General features: G+C 35.0%; 1 protein-coding gene across 1 annotated transcript; it reads left to right on the top strand.

The window, feature by feature from the left end:
- Positions 1–1576: 1576 nt before the first annotated feature.
- On the top strand, positions 1577–3009 carry LOC108466240 (uncharacterized). Its single transcript, XM_017766581.1, has 3 exons — positions 1577–2014; positions 2219–2629; positions 2722–3009. Exons 1-3 carry the CDS (start codon positions 1577–1579, stop codon positions 3007–3009), a joined length of 1137 nt encoding a protein of 378 aa, XP_017622070.1.
- Positions 3010–14789: the final 11780 nt, after the last annotated feature.

Raw genomic sequence — 14789 nt, 5'->3', positions numbered from 1 at the left:
CCTGACCTTCCAAATCAACATTGTATATCCTTTATTCTTTGCCATAGTATCTTTGCAACATCATTATTTGTTATTTACTTGTTCATTTACATAATATTCTTATAGTAATTCTCATAATTTCCATTACATTTCTACTCTTATTTTGCCATAGCATTTCCAAGTATTCATTAATTCCACATATTGCACACATCATTATTCCTTTAATTGCCACTACATACTTATCATTGTTTTTGCCATAGCATTAATAACACTCTATTATAATAACTTGACCACTTTTGTGCCCCAATCTAATCCTTGTGGGAACGATACTCACTCATCACTTTATTACTTGATCTGATGTGTATACTTGCACAATTCGCATATCATATTCACACGCGACAAGTTTTTAGTGCTGCTATCGGGGATCAAAATTTTGGTGTAAGTTGGTTTGGTTATTTTAATTAATTTTATTAGTTTTATTTAACTTAGTTATATTTAATTTCTATAGTTTATATTTAATTTCTATAGTTTTTTCATCAGTGTATGAGAAGAGGCATTCCTACTAACAAAGAATATCCTTTTGACCCTAAGATCGATAGAACTTTGCGAAGAAGACGAAAAGAACTGAGAAAAATGGCTAGAAACAGGAATGATCCTAGACCCAATGATAATCCAAATGGTCTCAGTCTCGACAAAAATCCAATTGGTCAAGATGCTAATCCTCATATAGTTCATGTGATAGATGACCGAGATAGAGCAATTTGAAAGCATGTTGTTCCAATTTGGATGATCTGAATTCAGGGATAGTCAGACCATACATACAAGCTCAACAGGTCAAGCTGAAACTGGTGATGTTTCAGATATTGCAAACGGTAGAACAGTTTAATAGATTACCAATTGAAGATCCAAGACTGCATTTAAGGCTTTTTCTATAGGTTTGTGACTCATTTAGACAAAAAGGTGTTCATGAAGACACTCTGCGACTTAAACTGTTTCCATATTCTTTAAGAGATTGTGCAAGAGCATGGTTGAATGTTTTGCTGCCAGGAACAGTGGTATCATGGAATGATCTTTGCTAGAGATTTTTGCTACAATATAATCCCCCAAATATGAATGCCAAGCTTAGAAATGACATCACATCTTTTCAGTAATTAAGGATAAAACACTATATGAAGCTTAGGAACGATTTAAAAAGTTAATTCGAAAATGTCTAATGCATAGATTTCAACACTGGACTCAGATAAAGATGTTTTACAATGGGTTGAATACACATACGAGGATGGTAGTATTATCTACCAATGGTACTTTGTTGGATAAATCTTACAATGAAGCATATGAGATCTTGGAACGGATTGCCAATAATGATTATCAGTATCCCACCATGCAAGTTAAGACTGGTATAAGAGTTGTTGCCGCTATAGAGCTTGATGCAATCACTTCATTAACTGCTTAGGTATCATCTTTAACTAATATAATTAAGACAATGAAGAGACTAACTGTAGTTTAGGAGATAAAAGCAGTCGAGGTAACATGTGTTTATTGTGGTAAAGACCATGTGTTTGATAAATGCCTATCAATTCCATCATCTGTGTACTACATGGGTAATTTCAATTGGAATAATAATCCATATTCCAACACTTATAATCCAGGGGGAAAGCAACATCCAAACTTTGGTTGGAATAGTCATGGTACAAGGAATTTTAATAATACTGCAAGACAGAATGCCATCAGTGCACCGACTGATTATAATCAACCTATGCAAGGGAAAAATATCCAACAAGGTCAGGCATCATCATATATTGAAGACTTGTTGAAGGAATATATGGCCAATAATGATTATGTGATCCAGAGTCAAGCTGCATCCGTTCAAGCTCTTAAGAATCAATTGGGGCAGATAGCAAATGCTTTAAGTTCGAGACCACAAAGAGTATTGCAAAGTGATACTGAGAATTTGAGATCACAAAGGAAGGAACAGTGTAAGGCCATCACTCTCAGAAGTGGCACTCAGTTGAATGAAATTGTTCAAGATGCCACGGTATGAGAGGATAACTTGAATAACAACCATGTAAAGATCCTAGAGCCATCTGAAAAGCACACTGTACCTGAAAAAGGTAAATAGCAGAATGTTGTAGAAGAATCAGATTATGTTGCCAACAAGAATACCACAGTAAAAAAATATCAGCAACCTAAAGAGAGACCACCTCTATCTTTTCCCTAGTGATTCCATAATTCTAAATAGGATTTTCAGCTCAAAAGATTTTTGAAGGTCTTGAAGCAACTCCATATCCACATATCAGTAGTAGAAGCTTTGGAGCAAATACCCAATTACATGAAATTTATGAAAGATATACTATCGAAGAAGCATAGATTGGGAGAATTTAAGACTGTTGCTCTCACTGAAGGGTACACAGCAATATTGATGAATAAATTACCTCCAAAGTTGAAGAACCCAGAGAGTTTCACTATCCTATGTTTAATTGGAAATCATTATGTTGGTAAGGCATTATGTGATTTAGGAGCAAGTATAAATCTAATGTCTTTGTCTGTTTTCAAGAAGTTAGGAATTGTGAAGGCAAGACCCACAATAGTCACGCTACAGCTAGCTGATCAGTCTTACGTACATGTGGAAGGTAAAATTGAAAACATGCTGGTAAGAGTAGATAAGTTTATTTTTCCAGCTGATTTCATTACTTTAGAATGTGGAGATGAAAAATATGTACCGATTATTCTTGGAATCAGTAGGTCACGTTCAATGTATTTAATACGCTGAAATGTGCTGATGAGAATGAAGAATGCCGCAACATTGACTTGATAGAAATAGTAGTGGAGGAAGAATTCATAAGATTTTACCACAGCAATTCTGATAGTGATAAAAATTCATTTGAGTGGAGACCCTTGTGCATTTTGCTGGAGCAAAATAGACCTTTCAATTTTGATGAACAATGCTTGGTAGCTCATGTATATCCACATGGAGCTGTTGATGTCATGGACATGTTTAAAGTTAATGGACAACGCTTGAAGCACTACTAAGGGTGCTCATGTAAAGTGAGACAAATAGTCCATTGATCTTCGAGATGTTTAACTTCAACAACTTGAAAATTCTTTTTATTTTTATTTTGTTTTGTCAATTTAAATTTCTCTTAGTTATTTCATTTTCCTTGTTTAATAAACTGTAGGAGGGGAAGGGGTCAGTCATACAAAGCCCGTTGAAACAAATCCTACCAATAAAGAGAATGCACCCAAAACACCAGAGTAAGAACCAAAGAAAACAGAGTCTGTCAGCATTGAGACTGATCGTGAGGATGTAAAGGAAGTAGAGGTACAAGGTTGTTGCTCGTAAATCAATCCATCGGACAGAATGAAGTATCTACAATACAGTTCAAGTGAGGAAAGTTGTAACACCCCTAACCTGTATCCATCATTGTAATAGGGTTATAGAGTATTACTAGAGTTTACAGAACAACTAGAGGTAATTCAATAAATTTACTATTCATATCCGAAGCTAATCATATCATCCCCTAGATGGACCTTTGAGGCCCAATTTAAGCATTAGAAACAATTCGGGACTATATCGGGGACTCAAAAAAATTTTCGTAAAATTTCAAAATTTTCGCAAAATTTCAAAATTTTTCTTGTGTACAGAGGTCACACGCCCGTATAAGTAGGCCGTGTGGCTCACAAGACCAAGTGACATGCCTATGTCTTAGGCCATGTAGGCATTCGATATGAGGCACACGGCCATGCCCCAACTCGTGTAACTCTCTGACTCGTGCCACACGGCCTGCCACACGCCCGTGTGTTAGGCTGTGTAGTCAGTTTAATTTTCACAAATTAGGTACAGGTTTCACACAGCCAAGACACATGTCCATATACCAACCAATTCTAACATCTAACATGATATATCATCATATGTAATCATGTTTATAATCTTATGTAACACCCCTTACCCATATTCAACGCCGGAATAGGGTACAAGGCATTACCAGACTTACATCACAAGCGAACATACAAATCGAGTCATAAATTTTGTATCCAAATTAAAACCATTTGTATTCAATCATAAAGTCCCTAATACAAGCCTACAAGGCCCAAAACATACTTTAGAAGTGGTTCGGGACTAAACTGAGAACTCAGGGAATTTTTTCAAAACTTAGAAAATTTTTGCAATGTACAGGGGTCACACGCCTGTGTGGTCACACACGCCCGTGTCCCTAACCCGTGTAACTCTCTGACTTACAAGTCATAAACAAATTGAGGTCACACAGCCAAGTCACACGCCCGTGTGCTAGGCCATGTGGTTAATTTAATTTTCATAAAATAGGTGCAGACTTCACATGATCAGGACACACGCCCGTGCTTGAGGCTGTGTCCCTCACACGGCTGAGACACATGCTCGTGTTTCTGCATTTATGCTCAATTTCGAGCATTCTATTTTTTAAAATTAAGGTGCAGGTGATACGGCCAAAACACATGCCCATGGGGTAACCTGTGTATCACACACGGCCTAGACACACACCCCTGTGTCTACCCGTGTGGACAAAATAAAGGCTATTTATCAAGCCATTTGTCACCCTCATTTACACTTACACATGCACAAGTTCAAGACATAGTCATAGCACACTTAGACAATTAGTACATCCACAAATAAGGCCAGTTCATGTCATTCATTATCCATACTTAACATATTTACAACATCATATTTTACCAAACCAAATCACACCAACTCACATTCTACAAGTTTCAACATGGCTACTAATAACATGCATAATTTTACTTAGTTTTCTTAGCATACCAATGAGTCAATCTTAACCATTCAACAACAAACCCATTAAGCCACATTTAACCATTTATCAAGCATTTATAAACCACATCACACAAGAGATTATTGCACATGCATGCATATATATATAAGCTTACAGCCAATTCAACCAAAATGAGCCAGGTTACATGGCCAAATACCACATCAAGCCTTTGACAATTACAAGCCAATACATTTGGCCAAATTCATAATGACACATATAACAAAATGACCAAGTCCTTATACATGCCATAATCTTAAAATGTTTAAAATAATTGGTACCCAAAATAACAGTTTGATAGTGTGATACGATCTCCGACGATCTCTAACTTGAGCTAGCTGGGTGACACTATAAAACATGGAAATAGAACAGAGTAAGCTATATAGCTTAGTAAGCCCGTATGTAAGAAATAAGAAAACTTTAACATATATTAATCATGCAAGATATATAACATAAGATAATATAATTTACCATAATCTCATTATCATAATTCACTTCCATCACAACTTACCTTGAAATCGTCATTTCACGAATTAATAATCATAAGCTGAGTACGTACCTGTACCATCTCGTTATAATTTCATACTTAGTCTCATTGTTGTCATACCCAATGAACCACTCAGAATAATAATATCAGATACACGGGAAAACCTTGCACACAAGGTGCCACATGTGTAGCCATTGCTACCTCTATGTCATAACACATATATGCTCGTTCTCAAGCCATTATTCACACAAGCTGTCAGTTGAGACGTAGCTATATGGTGCTGCTCACACAAGCTGTCAAGTAACTGCAACATATGCCGGTATACTCAGCCACCGGTAGGACGTACAGGGCCAGCACCCGGATCACATAACACAAAACCCTAGTGACATGTCACTTGTATCCTAATCTATTCCTAAGGTTCGATTAGGATTTCTCACTTGCCAAATCATCGTAAAATGTGTCCGTAAGGTCAATTATACAATTCATGCATAAATTAAAGCATTTAAAATACATTTAAAGTAAAGCTTATTTAACATACGAACTTACATCGAATGCAAAAACGACCAAAAGGGTTTATTCGTCAATTACTTTGGCTTTCCCTCGATCAAGACTCGAACTTTATTTTTCTTGATCTATAATACCAAATTCATCTCATTTAATTATCACATTGTTCAATTTAGCCCAAAACACATTATGGAAAAAATTACATTTTTGCCCCTAACTTTTTAACATTTTACAATTTAATCCCTAGGCTCGTAAAATGAGTTTCATTCAATTTCTTCTCAACCCAAGCCTATCCGAACCTTACTCATACTCATATCAGCCCACATTTTTCCTTTATTAGCACTTTTCTACACATTTTACAACTTTTTACAAATAAGTCCCTATTTGTCGTTTCTACCAAAAATCACTTTACAAACGTTGTTTAACAAACAACGAACATGCATTTTCTACCATCAAACATCAAAATACATGCACATTCAACATGGGTAAAATTTTAGACTTAAATTTTCTTTCAAATTAGTCCTTGAAATAGCTAAATCAAGTTACAACGATCTCAAAAATATAAAAATCGTTAAAATGGGACAAGAATGGACTTACAATCGAGCTTGAAAGCTTGGCCAAACCCTTGCTATGTCTACTCTTGCAAATTTCAGCTATGGGGAACTAAATTGAAGAAGATGGACACTTTTATTTGTTAATTTTGTCTTTATTTACTAGATTACCAAAATGCCCTTCCCTTAAAATTTGAAATTTTTTCCTAACAATGTCCATTTTTGTCCATACTAATGGTCTAATTACCATTTAAGGACCTCTAATTTAGAATTTCATAACAATTTAATACCATTAGCCTATAGAACTCAAATTTTGCGCCTATTGCAATTTAGTCCTTCTAGTCAAATTGAACCGATAAAATTTCTTAACGAAATTTTCACACAATCGTTCTATCATGTTGTAGACCTTAAAGAAACAATAAAAATAAATATTTCTACTTTGGATTTGTGGTCCCGAAACCACTGTTTCGATTTGACCCCAAAATGGGCTGTTACATCTTACCTTTTATAGACATATATGTTTAACATAATTCAATCAAACCATACTAAACACATATGTAATTACCATGATATAACCTTATAAATATACCAAATCAATCCATTACTAGTCATTCCAAATGCTAAATTACAAACAACCATTTACATACCAACATTGGCAAAGTTAGCCTATAAATGCCATTATACCAAAATGAGTTTACTATGTATACCAAAACGGGCTGGTGGATAGTGTGATAATGCTCTAACCAATCGCCAACCTTTGCAAGCTTTCGAACACTATAAAATAGAAAAAATAAAACCTAGTAAGCATTTAATGCTTAGTAAGTTCGTATAACAAGAATTAACCTTACCAACCATATTCATTTAAAATAAGCATACAATAACATGCTTCTCAACAATTTAGCAAATTTGTCTAATCACATACACTCAAATAAGCAAGTTAGTCACATAATTCACATGTACATCAAATAAGAATGGATGAGCTCATCATGCTATAAACTTTCAGAAGCATTCGAGACATAATTTTTTTTAATCTCATAAGTTTTCGTGTCAGGAGTTTTATCCGTTAAATTATTGAAATATAGATGGATTCTCAGGTAGTACACACAAGGTGCATAAAACTGTAAACTGTCAACTCACAATCAAGGGTACCTATTAGGGCACTTAATCCGGAAGCACACTCTCGAGCCACATATCAGAATGCTCAGAGGAGCTATGTAATAGGACACTTATCCGGGCTAAACAGAAAACTCATAAGAGTTTTAATCAAGGAACTCATAGAGCTTATCAAGTAACTTCGAAGAGTTATTATCAAGAAGTACCGGATAAGGTAACAAGGAGTTCAAGCGAGCCATATTAGGAAGCTCATAAGAGCCCTATATCAAGATGCTCGCATAGAGTTGTGTTTGTGTCTGTAATATATGTTGGATCACAACCAATTGAATCATGTAACAAGACTCTCACAAAGAGCTATGGTAGTGTGCAACACATGCAAAATCACTACCGATCAAGATGTTCGCGGAAACTATATAACATGATGCTCGAGAGGGCTATAACAGGATTACTCGTCCGAGCTATATTCTATCCGCAACATATGCAAGACCATATTCAATACGAGAAATCATATATATCCATCGAAATTCATCATTCAAACGGAACTTAACTCCATTAAAATTCATCATTCAAACAGAACTAAATATTTTCTGGACAGTATCAGATATATGATTATTTCATATATTTATAACATTTATACAATTCATATAATCACATACCACATTCAATTCAAACATAAAATAAACACAATTTAGTTACACGAACTTACCTTGATATTCGTTTGTATAAAAAAATCTACTAATTTGACACTTTTTGTTTTCCTCGATCCAATTTCGTATTTGGTTTTTCCGGATCTATATAAATGAATTAAATCATCAATTTAATAAAATTCATATTCAATTGGATTCAATTTACACTCTAGGAAAATTTTTCATTTTGCCTCTATACTTTTCATAAATTCCAATTTTGTCCCTAGGCTCGAAAAATAAAATTTATGCAATTTAGTCCTTATTCTAAGCCTAACTGAACTTTTCATATAACATTTACAACACTTGTATTTCACAAAATTTAGAATTTTTCCATGGGTTTTACCACTTTTCAGTTTAGACCCTAAATCATGATTTCATCAAAATTCTCTTTGTAAAAGTTGTTTATCTATCAACAACCTTTCATTTTCTACCATAAATTTCAAATTTTCAGCATATTCATCCATTGAAAAATTTCTATACTTTGATATCTTCACAATTCAATCCCCAAAATAGATAAATCCTGCTATTCCGATTTCAAAAATATAAAAATTATTAAAAACTGAACAAGAATACTTACCAAATTAAGCTAAGAAATCTTGCTTTCTCTTTCCTAAGGTTTCCATGTATATTTTGGGGAAGAAGATGATATAAAATGATATTGTTTATTTTTAATTCTTTTATCATCTTTTAATTATTTTAGTTTCCAATTTAGTCCATACCTTTTTCCAATTCTCCATGGATGAATCACCAAAAATATCTACTAACTTTTCTTTAATAGTCTAATTATCATATAAGGACCTCTTATTTTGAATTCCATAGCTAATTGATCCTTTTAGCTACTAGAACTCAACTTTTGCATTTTATGCAATTTGGTCCTTTCCATAATTAAACACATAATCGGTAAAGTTTTCTTATAATAATTTTCATATAACATTCCTATTATAATACAGACCATGCAATAATATTAAAATGAATTTTCTTTCTGGCTCGGATTTGTGGTCCTGAAACTACTGTTCTGATTTCACTAAAAATGGGTTGTTACAACTCTCCCCCCTTAAGAATTTTCATCCTCAAAAATCTTAACAGTAAAGAGGTTTGGATATTGCTTTCTCATAGTATCCTCCGGTTCCTAGGTACCCTCTTTTATACCATGCCCTTGCCAAAGAACTTTTACTAAAGCCACCTTTTAGTTTTTTAACTTTTTCGTCTCACGTGCCAAAATTTTAATTGGTTCCATACTGTAAGTCATGTCAGCTTGAATTTCAACTTCTATTGGAGAAATAATATGTGAAGGATCCGATCAATACCGTCGCAACACAGACATATGAAAAATGTTATGAATTCCGTCAAGTTCTGGTGGTAATGCTAGCAGATATGCAACAAGTCTGATTCTTTCAATAATATCATATGACCCGATAAATCATGGACTCAATTTTTCTTTTCGGCCAAACAGGATAACTTTCTTCCAAGGTGATACTTTCAAGAATACCTTATCATCGACCTAAAATTCTATCTCATTTCATTTAAGATTGGCATAAGATTTTTCATGATTAGAGGCTGCTTTCAAACTATCTTGAATTACTTTTACATTTTCTTCAGTTTCATGGACTAAATCAGCTCTATGTATCTTTTTCTCACTGAGCTCTGTCCAATATAATGGAGTTTTACATTTACGACCATACAGAGCCTCATATGCTGCCATTTCAATGCTGGACTAATAACTGTTATTATAAGCAAATTCGACTAAAGGCGGATACTTTTCCCAGTTACCCTTAAATTCCAAAGTACAATACCAAAGCATATCTTCCAAAATCTGTATAACATGTTCGGATTGTCCATCAGTCTGAGAATGGAATACAGTGCTGAAATGTAACTGTGTACCCAAAGCTTCTTGCAATTTGTTCCAAAATCGGGACATAAATCGAGGATCTCTATCTGAAATAATAGAAATCGGCACTCCATGCAATCTAACAATCTCAGAAATATATAATTCAACCAATCTGTCTAAGGAAAAATCCATACGTACCGAAATATAGTGTGCAAACTTTGTCAACCGGTCAATTATTACCCAAATGTCATCTTTCTTCTTTAAAGATATGGGTAATCCAAATACAAAATCCATAGTAATTCTTTCCCATTTCTATTTCGATATCGTGATTGGCCATAATAATCCCTAAGGCACCTGATGTTCAGCTTTTACTTGCTAGCTTATCAAACATTTAGATATATATTCAGAAATATCTCGTTTCATTCCTGGCCACCAATACATCTTTTTCAAATCATTGTACATTTTGTTACTACCAGGATGAATAAACATGGTATCATTATGAGCTTCATGTAGAATATTTTGTACCATTCTGAGTTCTTTGGTACACATATTTGACCTCTGAATAATAAACAACCATCAGATCCAATCTGAAACTCTGAACCAAGATTCAACTCACACTGTACTCGTTTAGCCTGTAATGCATCATCATTTCTCTAGATTTCACATATCTATTGCAGAAATATTGGTTTAGCTTTTAACTCAGCTATGATTGAACCATCATCTGACAATGACAACTGAGTATTCATTGTTTGCAAGATAAATAAAGACTTTCTGCTTCGGGCATCAGTAACCACATTAGCTTTTCCCGAATGATACTCAATAACAAGATCATAATCTTTCAACAATTCAAGCCATTTGCGCTGTCTCAGATTTAAATATTTTTGTGGCATCAAATACTTTAAACTCTTATGATCAGTGAATATGTGACATTTTTCACCAAATAGATAGTGTCACCAGATTTTTAATGCAAACACAATGGCTGCCAATTCTAAATCATGTATCGGGTAATTCTTTTCATGTGGTTTTAGCTGTCTTGAAGCATAGGCTATTACTTTACCTTCTAGCATCAATGCACATCCAAAACCATTTAACGATGCATCACTGTAAATTACAAATTCCTTACCTAACTCAGGTTGAACTAACACAAGTGCTTTTGTCAACAAGGCTTTTAATATGTCAAAACTCTGCTGACATTTATCAGACCACTCGAATTGTACATCTTTTTACAACAATCGAGTCATCGAAGAAGCTATCATTGAGAAGCTTTTAACAAACCTTTGATAATATCCAGCTAGTCCCAGAAAACTTCTAACTCCAGACACATTCTTCAGTGGTCTCTAATTAACAATAGTTGAAATTTTATTCGGATCCACTCGGATACCTTCTGTAGATACTATATGTCCGAGAAAACCAACTTTCCGCAGCCAAAATTCACATTCACTGAGTTTGGCATATAATTGTTTCTTACACAGAGTTTGCAACTCAATTTTCAGATGATTATCATGTTCACTTTCGTCTCGATAATATACCAAGATATCATCAATAAATACCACCACAAACCTGCCCAAATACGATCTGAAAATTTTGTTTATCAAATCCATGAATATTGCAGGTGCATTCATCAAGCCAAACAACATTACAAGAAACTCATAGTGCCTATACCTGGTTTTAAAAGTTGTCTTTGGCACATCTGAATCTTTTACACGTAGCTGATAATAATCGAAACGAATATCAATCTTTGAAAATACAATGGAACCTTTCAATTGGTCAAACAAGTCATCAATACGAGGCAGTGGATACTTATTCTTTATTGTGACTTTGTTGAGCTAACTGTAGTCAATAAACAGTCTCAATGATCTATCTTTCTTCTTTACAAACAAAACCGGTACACCCCAATGTGAGAAACTGGGTCGAGCAAAGCCTCTATCAATCAATTCTTGCAACTGTGGTTTCAACTCTTTCAATTCGGTAGGATCCATTCTATAGGGTGCTATGGATATCGGTGTTGTCCTCAGAACAAGATCTATGGAGAACTCCACTTTATTAACCAATGGTAAACCAGGTAATTCCTCTGGAAATACATCAAGAAATTCACAAACAACCGGCACTGGCTGAATCTTTGACTCAAATACTTTAGTATCCAACACATATGCAAGATAAGTATCATGACCCTTTCTGACATATTTCTTTGATGATATTGCTGAAATTACAGTAGATAACCCATCTAATTTATCAGATTCAACATGAAGTAACATTCTGATATTTTAACACAATGTATTTCTGTTTATAATTCACCACTCCATCATGTTGGTTTACCCATTATCATCAACGGACAGTTTTTACAAATTTTATCCACCATAATATACTGGCCCAGGAGGTTAGAAACTTTAACCATAAATTCAGTGAATTTAATAGGTAAACTTTTAACAGACACTAAATTTGTACATATGCATGAATATGTGGAACAGGATCAATCAAAGCAGTAATATCAGTATCAATAAGAGAAAATGTACTAGTAATGAAGTTTGGAGCAGAGGCATCCTCTCTTGCACGTATAGCATATGTCCTCGTCTTTGCTCATACCTCAGATTTAACTGTTGAATCTTTTGTAGCACTTCGGCTACCACTGACATTTCTAGGGTATCGGGGTGGTCTACCTCTCAAACCAGGTTTGCTTGGCTTCAAATTCTGATCAGTATCTTTTTTAATCCTTTATGGACCATCTTTAAGAAAATGATCAAGAGAACCACATCTATAACATGCTCCAGTTCCCAAACGGCATTCCCCAAAATAAAATTTTTTACAGTGTTTACATACCTTAATTTAGGGTTACCAACACTTCCCACACTTGTTACAGATGGAGAAGAAGATCTTGGGTTAGAACGTTGAGAGCCCCTCTCCTTTTCAGAATATCCCACAGATATGGTAAAACGATCATGGTACTTCTTTGATTTCTTTGAAGCAAATGATTGTGACTTGCTCATAAATCTTTTACCAGAAATCCGGGCTCTTTTCTGTGCTTGCTTATTTTCTTTACTTAATTCCTCGGCTTTGTGTGCTCGATCAATCAATACCACAAATTCCCTTAGTTCAAGAATTCCAATCAATAGCTTCATATCTTCATTTAAACCCTCTTCAAAACGTTTACACATATCAGCATCAGTCGGGACCCATTCTCTGGCATAATTGCTTAACCGAACAAATTCCCGCTCGTATTCAAATACAGTTATGTTTCCCTATTTAATGTCTAGAAATTCTTTCTTTTTTCTGATCCAGAAATCTCTAACTAATGTACTTCTTTTTAAATTCTGTCTGGAATAATTCCCAAGTAACATTTTCTCTCGGTACAATAGAAGTTATGCTGTTCTACCAATGGTAGGCTGTGTCTTTCAGTAAAGATACTGCGCATTTCAAGCATTCAGCTGGTGTACCTGATAATTCATCTAAAACCCTGATGGTATTTTCCAACAAAAACTCAGCCCTCTCTAGACCATCATCAGAAGTAGCCCTAAATTCCTCTGCCTCTTACTTACGAATTTTATCCATTGGAGGCTTACCGATTCTAACATGTTCAGCACCTTGTGGCATATCTGGAATCGATTGAGAAGCAGGTGGGGGAGGTTGTTGTACAGTAGGATTTGTTTTCAAATATTCAATAAACCACTCGTTCATCATTTAAAAGAAGGCTTTTTTTGCCTCCTCACCTCAGCCCTAAGATATGGGCCTTCTAGTACTAGTAGATACAGCTCGTTGAACGGAAGCTTGAGCAGGGCTCTTAGCTTTATCAGATTTAGCTCTAGCTTGGTTGGATGGCATTACTATATGAAAAACACATTTAAAAATGGTCAGGAGATATCACACTATCAAAAATTATATAATGGCATGTATAACTAAACTCATACTTGCTAGTTAGTCCGAGAATCGATTAAATCGTAGCTCTGATACCAATAAATGTAACAATCCTAACTCGTATCCGTCACTGAAATAGGGTTATAGAGTATTACTAGAGTTTATAGAACAATTATAGGTAATTCAAGACATTTACTATTCATATCCGAAGCCAATCATATCGTCCCTTAGATGGACCCTCCAGGCCCAATTTAAACATTAGTAACAAGTAGAGGCTATATCGGGGACTCAGAAAATTTTTCGCAAAATTTCAAAAAAAATTTATGTATAGGGGTCACACGCCCGTGTGAGTAGTCCATGTGGCTCACACGACCAAGTGACATGCCAATGTCTCCAGGCCGTGTGGGCATTTGATGTAAGGTACACGGCCGTGTCCTAACCCGTGTAACTCTCTGACTTGTGCCATATGGCCTGCCACACGCCCGTGTGTTTGATCGCGTGGTCAATATAATTTTCACAAATTAGGTGCAGGTTTCACACGACCAAGAAAAACGCTCATATCCTAAGCCGTGTATCACACATGGCTGAGACACAAGCCCGTGTGCTAAATTCTAAGAATTCTATTTCTCAATTTTAAGATGCAGGGGACACAAGGCCAATCCACATGCCCATGTGCTAGGCCGTGTGTCACACACAGCCAAGACATATGGCTGTGTGTCTACCCATGTGGACAAAATAAAGCCATTTCATAGCTTTCTTTCTTACCCAAATTTGCCAACAACCTATACCAATACTTGCAAACGTATACCAGCCAATTCAAACATTTTAACCAAGCCAATTCTAACATCTAACATGATATATCATCATATACAATCATGTTTACAATTTTACCTTTTATAGACATATATGTTTAACATAATTCAATCAAACCATACTAAATACATATGTAATTACCATGATATAACCTTATAAATATACCAAATCAATCCATTA

The sequence above is a fragment of the Gossypium arboreum genome, chromosome 2 (assembly GCF_025698485.1).
Source record: "Gossypium arboreum isolate Shixiya-1 chromosome 2, ASM2569848v2, whole genome shotgun sequence".
Taxonomy (NCBI): Eukaryota; Viridiplantae; Streptophyta; class Magnoliopsida; order Malvales; family Malvaceae; genus Gossypium; species Gossypium arboreum.
This window is presented reverse-complemented; position numbering and strand designations above follow the sequence as displayed.

What these genes read in the sequence shown, in the direction of transcription:
- LOC108466240 (XM_017766581.1), top strand. Translation starts at nt 1,577, where the DNA reads ATGGGTAATTTCAATTGGAATAATAATCCATATTCCAACACTTATAAT. An exon ending in AAATTGTTCAAGATGCCACG is followed by an intron (nt 2,015 to 2,218) that starts GTATGAGAGGAT and finishes AATTCTAAATAG; the next exon opens with GATTTTCAGCTCAAAAGATT. An exon ending in GTAAAATTGAAAACATGCTG is followed by an intron (nt 2,630 to 2,721) that starts GTAAGAGTAGAT and finishes TGGAATCAGTAG; the next exon opens with GTCACGTTCAATGTATTTAA.